The sequence below is a fragment of the Malania oleifera genome, chromosome 7 (genome assembly GCF_029873635.1).
Source record: "Malania oleifera isolate guangnan ecotype guangnan chromosome 7, ASM2987363v1, whole genome shotgun sequence".
Taxonomy (NCBI): Eukaryota; Viridiplantae; Streptophyta; class Magnoliopsida; order Santalales; family Ximeniaceae; genus Malania; species Malania oleifera.
The window spans coordinates 78,022,777-78,033,744 of NC_080423.1; the positions used below are offsets into that span (position 1 = coordinate 78,022,777).

A 10,968-nucleotide genomic window follows, 5' to 3' on the forward strand; every position below is an offset into this window, starting at 1 on the left:
AAGGTATCTAATTTTCAATTTTTCGTGCCAATGGTGTTAGAGAAAATCATTACTTTTGCGAGATCCTACAGTGATGTTTAATTTCCTTATTCAATTGTACTACCAATATTCATAACATTAAAGTGAATCTCAGCATCAAGTACTCATGGTAGATAATTTCTTCCAGAAATATCAAGGGCAACGAATTCAAGTTTTATGAGGTTTGACATCATAAAATCACTTTGAAAAATAAATAAAAATTTAAAGTTAGGTAAATATTAATATAAAAATGTTATTCACACATATATTACAACATAAAAACATTTAAGAATACGTATTTAAGATAAGAGATATAATTAACACATAAATATAATTTGACAAAAAAAAAAACTAAAGTTATATAGATAGTAAATGTTTAAAAAAATAAAAATAAAAATAAGATTCTTAACTTGGAATGATACCAACGAAACTTAAAAGATTATGTTATACCATTAGAGATTTGATCGTGCTGATAACGTTTTGTAAATGAAATAAAGAGAGAAATATAGAAAAGATTAAAGTAAAGAAATTTGGAATTTTAGAAATTTAACCGTCTAGTTTTTTAGAAACTTGATGTTTCTAATTCTTTTTTTAGAAAAAAATTATATTGGTATTCCAAATGTCAATTCTACATAATGAACCATTACCTAAGCATATCAAAAGTTATAACATATTTTTAAGATTCTCATTCACATATATAATATACACGTTTTACAGCACTAATGCTAATGAGAAATTTAAAGAAAACTGTATCAATTGGCTGGACAAGAAATTACTTAGATGGTCAGTCTAGTACATAATTTTATTACCCACATACATGTGTGCCTGAAATCTAAAATCCAAATTATGTTTGTATAATATTCTCTGCAGTATTGAAATAAATTGAAGTACTGGTTAGCTGCACCGTATACATCTGAACTCCACAATGCCACTGAAATTTTCCATTTCTATCTACACAAGGTCACGTGGAATTTCTCTGCCATTTTGTGATCCATTGACTTTGACCCTTCCATTTCCCTCGTATCCCGGTGCATGCCCCAAGTCGTGTTGCTGAATCACGAGCACGGAGCACACGACGCCATGTCCCGACGACGCCAGAACGTCTCCGATGGAACCGAGCTCGCTGTGCTCTGCTTGCCGGTTCGCCAAAGCCGCCGCCACGGTAGACGGAAACCGCCCCTTGCCCACCACTACGAGGTCGTAATCCCCACTCCGCCCCATCGCCACCACATCCTCCACGACATTGCTAGCCGCCTTCTCTGTGTACTGTGCTAGCCCATCACCACACCTCCTCTTAAATTCACCCACTGCCTTCTCTTCTGGCGACGGCAGCAGCAATGCGCCCTTACCCACCAACCCATCTTCTTCAACAAACCTCACTACGCTGACCCTAACGGCCGGGTGCTGCGCCATCCTTCCCCCAAGTTCCAACGCCTCCCGGTCGTCGGGCCCGCCCAAGAACACGATGCACACCCTCTGCTGCTCCACTCCACTGCCGAGTCCGCGGTCGACGAGAATAGCCACAGTGCACGGCGCGTTCTCCAACACCCTCCGGTTCACCTCCCGCCACCCGTTGCCCATGTTCTCCGACAAGGACTCGTCACCCGATCCTCCCCTCCAGTACTGCTTGTGAAACGGTAGCACGATCATCGCCGCCCTCTTTTCCTCCGCCACGTGACAGATGTCCTCGTGCATGGTGGGCAGCGCCGAGATGGCAGTCGTTGCTCGGACGGAGACTCGGCCGAGTTGCCCGTAGGCCTGGAACGCGATCGCGACTCGGTCGTGCAACTCGTCACGGCGGAAGCGGTTGACGAAGGGGAGACCGTTGCGGCGAACGCGTTGGACCATCATGATGGAGGAGGACCGCTCGGTGAGTTCGACGAGTCGGACGATGTAGAGTCTGAGGAACGAGTTCTTATTGGTGCTCCGAGTTGACTCCACGAGATTGATGAGTGAGGGAACGTTTCCGGGACCGTGGACGCACGAGAGTATTCGGAGATTGTCTGTAGAGGAGGTTTCCGAGCCGGAGAGATCCTGTTCGAGTTTACGGCGAGTGCGGGTGGCCCCGCCGCGCGCCGGTTTGTAGATGGCCATGACAATGGGAGTAGTTATGAATGTGGTGATGATTGCCATCAGGACTAAAATGGTAAATGTCTCCTCGTTTAGTACCTGTGAAAGAATATGAATTAGTTGGTCAATTATGATTAAAAAAAATGTCATAATTTTCCTTTGATACGTAGTATAATTAAATTTAAAATATTAAATAAAGACAAAAGTTGTGGCAAGATAATTACTTTAAAATTTATTTTTCATATGTAAAATTAGTACTCTTTTCAATAATGTTTTTACATATTCTTTTTTTAATGTTATTAATTGAAATACATTTTTAGTCGAATATTACATGATAAGATTTTTTTTTTAGTAGACCTGACAAAACGGGTCACCCGTGACCCGTTCGATTAATACGAATTCTGGTTTATGAAAATCAACCCATTTATAAACAGGTCAACTTGTGACCCGCCAATTTATAAATAAGTCAACCCGGGTTCGGGTGGGTGACCCGTTTATTTGCCATGTTGGTTCCACCTTCCCTTTCACATAAAACATTAAAATCTTATCTCCTAAATTCCCAATCCCTGACCTCATATGCATATGAGTGTATCCCACTATCCTATCTGTTGTTTTTTTTTTCCCACATTGGTAGAATAGTTCCACATTAGTATAAAAGGTTGTTTTGAATTTTTTATATCATTTGTCCCACATTTGAGAGAAGTGTTTTTTAGACTTGAGGTTGAAGCTATATAAAGAGATCAACTCTTCATTTGTAAAACACACCTCAAAGTTGTACTTTGTCAAGAAGTAGTGGATTGTTCATCGGTGCCCGAGGACGTAGGTAATTCTATACCGAACCTCGTAAATCTCTTGTCTTGTTCTTTTTATTGTTTTATTATTAGTTTCTGCATTACTTTAATTTCTTATATATTCAATAGTAATAGTTGTAGTATTGGTGTTTGGCACAAGTGGGGTGTCCAGCACAACAATTGGTATCAGGTTAGGTTGAAAAGTGTTGATACAGAGGTATTCCTGTATTAGGATCCTTGATTTCACATTTGATGCCTAAGAAATACCTTGTCTAAGCGAGTGCTCAGAGACCATTGCGGCTCAATCGCTCCCTGGAGGTCGGCATGGTCAAAGTGGAATTTCTTAGGATAAAACAGAGTAGACACAGTTGGTACGTACTATTCATCCTAGGCATTTTGCTTTGTTAGTTACTATTAAATATATAGAAGATGGCAGAAACTAATGCAGTAGTAGAAGCAACTCTGTCCACACGAACTCCAACCCCTTCAGCTTCGACATCATCATCGAAGACGATAACTAATGCTCGGTTTGAGGTGGAGAAATTTGATGGCACCAATAGTTTTGGTATGTGGCAATGTGAGGTGGATATCTTGTATCAGTAAGAATTAGATATTGCTTTGGATGATAAACCAGTAGATATGGGTGATAAAGATTGGAAAAAGATCAATCGTCAGGCATGTGATATAATTCGTCTGTGTCTCTCCAAAAATCAGAAATATTGTGTTATAAGGGAGACATCTGTAAAGAAATTATGGAAGACATGTGATACATTTATGACCAAGAGTCTGGAAAATCAACTCTATTTGAAAAAGAAATTGTTTCGCTTCCAGTATCAATCAAGTATTTCGATTAATGACCACATAAATGCTTTCAATAAAATTTTGGCCGATTTGTTAAATTTGGATGAAAAGGTGAAAGATGAGGATGAAGTCATATTGTTACTGAATTCTCTCCCTGATGAGTATGAACATTTGACCACCACTTTATTGTATGGGAAAGATAAAGTTACTTATGATGCTGTTTGTACAGCATTGATTAGTACTGAATGCAGAAAGAAGGATCAAAGGATCCATAAGGAAACAGCTGAAGCACTAACAATAAGGGGACATTCTCAGAGTCGTATGCCTGTAAGGAAGAGAAAATCTCATGGGAGGAGTAAATCTCGTGGGAGACCTGCTAAAGATGAATGCGCCTTTTATCGTAAGGAAGAGCATTGGAAGAAAGATTGCCCTAAATTACAACAGAAGAATAAGGGCAAAGCACATTCTAATGCCAATATAGCCAATGATGATGAAAATGAGTCAAATTTTTCTCTTGTTGGAACATCTTCGTCACATTATTTTGGTGAGTGGATTTTGGATTCTGTTTGTTCCTATCACATGTGTCCCAAAAGGGAATGGTTTTCTAATTTTGAAGAATTAGATGGTGGGGTTGTTTTATAGGAAATGATAATACTTATAAAACAACTAGAATAGGATCAATACAGTTGAAATGTCAAGATGGAATTATTAAGACCTTGACTGATGTTAGGTATGTTCTAAGCCTAAAGAAGAATCTGATTTCATTGGGTGCCTTAGAATCTAAAGGGTTCACTATCACTTTGAAAGATGGAACCTTAAAGATTAAATCAGGTGCACTGGTGGTGATGAAAAGAATAAGGAAAAATAACTTGTGTTATTTACAAGGTAGTACAGTTATTGGCTCAGCAGCTGTTGTTTCTGAGCAAGATGCAGATTTAGATACAACCAGGTTATGGCATATGCGAATAGCACATGCAGGAGAAAAATCTTTGCAACAATTAGCTAAGCGAGGTTTGTTAAAGGGTGCAAAGGTGTGCAAACTTGAATTTTGTGAGCATTGCATTCTGGGAAAACAAATTAGAGTGAAATTTGGCACAACAATCCATCATACTGAAGGTATTTTAGACTACATTCATACAGATGTATGGGGACCCATAAAAATGGCTTCGTTGGGTGGTATGCATTATTTTTTCACTTTTGTTGATGATTTTTCCAGAAGAGTTTGGGTGTATTCTATGAAGCATAAGAATGAAGTGTGATATTTTCCTTAAGTGGAAAAAATTAGTTGAAACTCAAACTGGCAAAAAGATTAAACGGCTCAGATCAGATCATGGTGGTGAATAAACGAGTGACTCGTTTATAAAGGTATGTCAGGATGAAGGTATTACTTGACACTTCACAGTTTGAAATACACCACAGCAGAATGGGGTGGCAGAGCGCATAAATCGGACTTTGCTGGAGAAAGTTCGATGTATGTTGTCTAATGCTGGGTTAGACAAAAGGTTTTGGCCTGAGGCTGTTAGATATGCGTGTCATCTCATCAATCGTCTACCATCATCTGCAATAGGGGGGAAAACACCCTATGAGGTATGGTCTGGAAAGCCTGCTAATGATTATGATTCTTTACATGTATTTGGTACTATGGCTTATTACCATGTTAAAGAATCTAAGTTGGATCCAAGAGCCAAGAAAGCAATATTTTTGGGGATAAGTGCAGGAGTCAAATGATACCGTCTTTGGTGTCTAGAGACGAAAAAAATGATTTTAAGTAAAGATGTAACTTTTGATGAACTTGCGATGATGAAGAAAACAAATACGCAAGGAGTCACAAGTTGAAGAGAATATCAGTGGTACTCAACAACAGGTGAAGGTTGAGACAATTTTACGAAACCTAGTGAGAAATGAGACTGCACAAGGTAACTCTCTAGTTACGGTGGGGAATAGTGTACAAGAAGAGGAGATTTCAATTCAAGAATCTTCACAGAAACAAGAATCAATTGTTTCTCAAAGGCCAAGACGAGAAATTCGAAAACCTGCTCAGTATACTGATATGTTGGCCTATGCACATCCAGTTGTGGATGATAATGTTCCTTACACTTTCAAAGAAGCAATAAGGAACTCTAAATCAGACAAGTGGAAAAAAGCAATTGATGAAGAAATACAGTCTCTTCATCAGAATCAGACTTGGTAGCTAGCCCAACTGCCCAAGGGTAAGAAAGCAATTGGTTGTAAATGGGTTTATGTAAAGAAATAAGGATTTCCATATGCAAATAATGTTCGTTTCAAAGCTAGATTGGTAGCTAAGGGCTACGCACAGAAGGAAGGCATTGATTATAATGAGGTATTTTCTCCAGTTGTTAAACATTCTTTCATTCGAATTTTGTTGGCTTTGGTAGCACAAGTTGATCTTGAACTAGTTCAACTCGATGTAAAAACTGCATTTTTACATAGTGATTTGGAAGAGGAAATCTATATGACTCAGCCAGATGGATGTCAGGTTGCTGGAAAAGAAAATTGGGTATGTAAGCTTGGTAAATCATTGTATAGTTTAAAACAGTCTCCAAGACAGTGGTACAAACGATTTCATCAGTTTATGATGGGTCAAAAGTACATCAGAAATAAATATGATCATTGTGTTTATTTTTTAAGACTACAAAATAGATCTTTTATATATTTACTCTTGTATGTTGATGATATGTTGATAGCTTCAAAGAATATGGAAGAAATCAACAAGTTGAAAAGTCAGTTAAATCAAGAGTTTGAAATGAAAAATCTTGGTGAAGCAAAGAAGATACTTGGCATGGAGATACGTGGAGACAAAATGAGAGGAAGAGTTAGTTTGTCTTAAAATCAGTATTTGAAGAAGGTAGTATAAAGTTTTGGCATGTCTGAGTAGTCAAAACCAGTAAGCACTCCTCTTGCTCCTTATTTCAAACTTAGTGCGGCTTTATCTCCTAAATCAGATAAGGAACGTAAGTATATGTCATAGGTTCCTTATGCTAGTATTGTTGGTAGTCTGATGTATGCAATGGTTTGTACTAGACCTGATATTTCACAAGTTGTTAGTATGGTGAGCAGGTATATGCATGATCCGGGTAAAGGACATTGGCAAGCTGTGAAATGGATTTTGAGATATATTATGAATACGATTGATATTGGTATAGTATTTAAGAAAAATAATACTATTGATCAACATGTTGTTGGATATGTGGATTCGGATTTTGCAGGTTATTTGGATAAATGTCGATCAACTACTAGATATGTTTTTACATTTGTTAATGGTCCGATGAGTTGGAGGTCTACCTTACAGTCTACCATTGTCTTGTCTACAACAGAAGCAGAGTACATGGCAGCTTCAGAGGCTGTTAAGGAAGCTATTTGGTTGCAGGGTTTACTTAAAAATTTGGGAGTTGTTCAGAAGCACATTGTTGTGTTCTGTGATAGCCAGAGTGTTATTCTTTTGGCAAAGAATCAAGTCTACCATGCACGAATGAAGCACATCGATGTTCAGTTTCATTTTATGCGGGATATTATTGATGGAGGCAAGATACTTCTTCAGAAGATTGCTACAGCTGAAGATCCCACAGATATGTTGACCAAGATTGTGAGAGCAATCAAGTTCAAACATTGTTTGGACTTGATCAATATCCTGCAAGTCTGAATAATTTTGGAAGGCGCCGATGATATGGAACTTCAGAAAATGTTGGTGACTAAAAAATTTGTTGAATTTATCGTCAAAGTGGAGATTTGTTGTTTTTTTTTTTTTTTGTCCCACATTGGTAGAATAGTTCCACATTAGTATAAAAGGTTGTTTTGAATTTTTTATATTATTTGTCCCACATTGGAGAGAATTGTTTTTTAGACTTGAGATTGAAGCTATATAAAGAGCTCAACTCTTCATTTGTAAAACACACCTCAAAGTTGTACTTTGTCAAGAAGTAGTGGATTGATCATCAGCGCCCGAGAACGTAGGTAATTCTATACCAAACCTCGTAATTTCTTGTCTTGTTCTTTTTATTATTTTATTATTAGTTTCTGCATTGCTTTAATTTCTTATATATTCAATAGCAATAGTTGTAGTATTGGTGTTTGGAACAAGTGGGGTGCCTAGCACAACATCGTCGCGGCGCCACCTCCAGAGTCTAGATCCAGTCGCCTACACCACTGCACATTGCCAACTACAATTGCAGCTGATGACTCACGATTCACGACAAGACTGGTTGATAGAAGGCCAAAGACGCAATTCAGGCAAGTGCCATGGACCTCATTGACGACGGCAACAAGAACAAGAACACTCAGATCAGCCACGACTACCATGACAGAATTGGGAGTTAGGGATTTGGGGGTTTTGGGATTGTTTTTAGTTCTTTGAGACTGTCGTAACCCCTTCTTCTTCTTCTTCTTCTTCTTCTTCTTCTTCTTCTTCTTCTTCTTCTTCTTCTTCTTATTTTGATTTAAACTCCATCTTCTTCTTCCTCAACCCATCCATGGATTTCTAGTAAGGTTTTGGGGTTTTTGGGAGTTGGGGATTTGGGGGTTCTGGGATTGTTTTTAGTTCTTTGAGACTGTTGAGTGCCAAGGCCATAACCCATACTTTTCTTCTTCTTCTTCTTCTTCTTCTTCTTCTTCTTCTTCTTCTTCTTCCTCAATCTTGACCCTTTAGGCGTCAACCGAGAGGCTGAGAGATGATCTCTAAATTTAAAAATAATTAAATTATTTTTAAATAGGTAACCCATGACCCGTCCGTTTATTAAACGGGTGGGTTAAGGTTTATATGATTGTGACCCGTTTAATCTCAACCCATTTTATGACTCGACCTGCCCAAACCCGGCCCATGAACCCGATTTGACACCCCTAATTTTTAGAACTCCTGTTACTTCAATTTATGACAAGAACATGGGAGCTAAACAAGAATATTAATTAAAAAATATTTGATTATCTTAATCTCATGATACGTTAATTGTTGATCAAGGACTAACATAAAAAAATTTATTGAAGCTACTTTATATCTATAAATGAAAATATATATATATATATATATATATATATATATATATATATATATAATAGAAGAAATTGTAAAAACCTCTCTCAAGGATTCTTAAAATAGCATTTTTATTTTCTTGGAGTATGCATTTAGAAATTGCAATATTAATCTCCCCTTGACCCCTTCTAGATTGAATTTTACATTTTATAATAATTGCAGCACTAAAATATTGATAATATCTCATTCTTTAGTATTTATGTATAAAAAGATTAAAATATAGTTACAAAAATTAACAATTTTAAGATAAACATGTTTTTAAATTCAAGATTTGTGAGGCACAATAGAAAAAATATATATTTGTCGAAGACAACTTGAGATGGTACTTGAAATACTCAATATTTTATCTTTTTTTCTTAAAAGGTAGGACCTGCCTAATTGTGAAAAATATTTTTATTTTTTATTTTTAAAAATATATAAAATTTAACAATTTTCACATATTTGTATTTTTAAAAAGTAGAAAATAAAGAATTTGTTTAAATGTGTAAAATAGTCTTTTATTTTTATTATTAAATTTTAAAATAATTGTAAAAGTTATTTTTAAAAAAATTATACCTGGTAGGTTTTGGGATCATAGATTTTGCATCTCAAATTTAGATATGTATAAATTTGAAGGAAACTTAATATATAATTCACATAAATAAAAGTTTAAGATCCGAATTTTATGTTTCGATCTATACCCAATGTTAGAGTTTAAAGTTTAGAAAAAAATAAAAAGATATTTTCTAGTTTTCTTATATAAATTTATAAAATTAGAAAACAAATGTGAAAAAATAAAAAATAAAACTACTCACACGACGACAACAATAACAATAACAACACCAAACCTTAATTTCCACTAGGTGGAGTCAGTTAAATGAATCATTTTGTACTAATTTATGCGATCATGGATCATTTATTATCAATGTTGCAAAAAATAAAAAAATAAACTAATTTTTTGTAAATTTTTAAAATTAAAATAAATAATAAAAACTACTTTCCAAGACTAACGGGTCCTAAATGTTTCTCACTTTTTATTGGCACATATTTAAAATTTTAGCAAATAATTTATAGCTTTGTAAATAAAAATTGAATACTAATTTATCATGATTCTATGGAGTATTGTCAACGAAAAATCACCATAGAAATTCAATGATGGATGGTAAATGAATCACCTTTTTTTCCTTGCCAATGTTGAGGACAATGAGCTCCACCAAGCCCTTGGTGTTCATAAGCACCCCCAGCGTGAGCGACTCCCTCGCCGGAATCTTCCACGCCATCGCCACTGCAAAAGTCCCCACAATCTTCCCCACGCACGCCGTCCCGGTGACCAGCGCCAGCAGCGCCCACGCCACCCCCCCGCGCATTTTAGTCACATCCGTCTTCAGCCCGTTGGAGGCGAAGTACAGCGGCAGAAGCAGACCCGACACGAAGTCCTCGATCCGCACCGTCAGTCGCTCCGCGAGCTGCCCCCCTTTCGGAATGGATAGTCCAAATATGAAGGCTCCGAATATGGAATGGAGCCCCATCAGGTCCGTCACAAACCCGAACACCAGCACCCCCGCCAGCGTCAGACATATGCAGGCCTCGTCGACGGTGTCGTGGACCCGCGACGCCCGCCGTGCAACCCACCTCATCGCCGGCCGAATTACCACAAACATGAACACCACGAAGCCAACACCTGAGAAAATGCAACGAAAAATAAATGTTTTTTCTTTTTTCTTTTTTTTTGGTCATGCAAAACTCTTTATCCAAACGGGGCCTAATTGAAACACATAAACTACAGGTTGTAAATTTGTAATCAACACATATATTATCAGTAGTACAGTAGTACAGTATGTCATTTTTGTACAAATTTGAAAATTGAGAAGCAATTTTCATGTACTTTTTTTCATATTTTCGAGTAATAAAAAATGGTCATCTTAATTTCAAATTTTGAAACTTTTTGTAACTATTTAAATTTTAAACAAATGAATGTAATTTTCTTTTTAGGATTTCTGGCACCGACCTGATAATAAAACCCAGATGGATATCAAGGGGCTCTTGTGAACGCCGTCCTGGCCGTTGCCGGCGAGGGCGAGGGCGAGGGCGAGCAAGATCCAGGCGGCGACGTCGTTGAGGGCGGCGGCGGCCATGGTGGTCTCGCCTACGTCGGTGGTGAGGAGTTTAAGCTCGGCGAGGATTCGAGCGAGGACGGGGAAGGCGGTGATGGACAGGGCCACTCCCATGAACACGAAGAAGTGGGAGAAACCGACCTGTTCAGTG

At 37.5% G+C, this 10,968-nt stretch overlaps 1 protein-coding gene across 1 annotated transcript in view; it reads right to left on the minus strand.

Annotated features, from left to right (window-relative positions):
- Positions 1–692: 692 nt before the first annotated feature.
- Positions 693–10,968, minus strand: part of LOC131159812 (cation/H(+) antiporter 20) — a 10,932-nt gene continuing 656 nt past the window's right edge. Inside the window, exons 2-4 of the mRNA XM_058114985.1 lie at positions 10,712–10,968; positions 9,879–10,384; positions 693–2,187 (exon numbers count right to left, since the gene is read on the minus strand). The exon at positions 10,712–10,968 is cut by the window's right edge and continues 263 nt beyond it. Of these exons, the coding sequence (XP_057970968.1) occupies positions 970–2,187; positions 9,879–10,384; positions 10,712–10,968 (1,981 nt within the window). The 3' untranslated portion in view covers positions 693–969. The remainder of the gene's footprint in view (positions 2,188–9,878; positions 10,385–10,711) is intronic.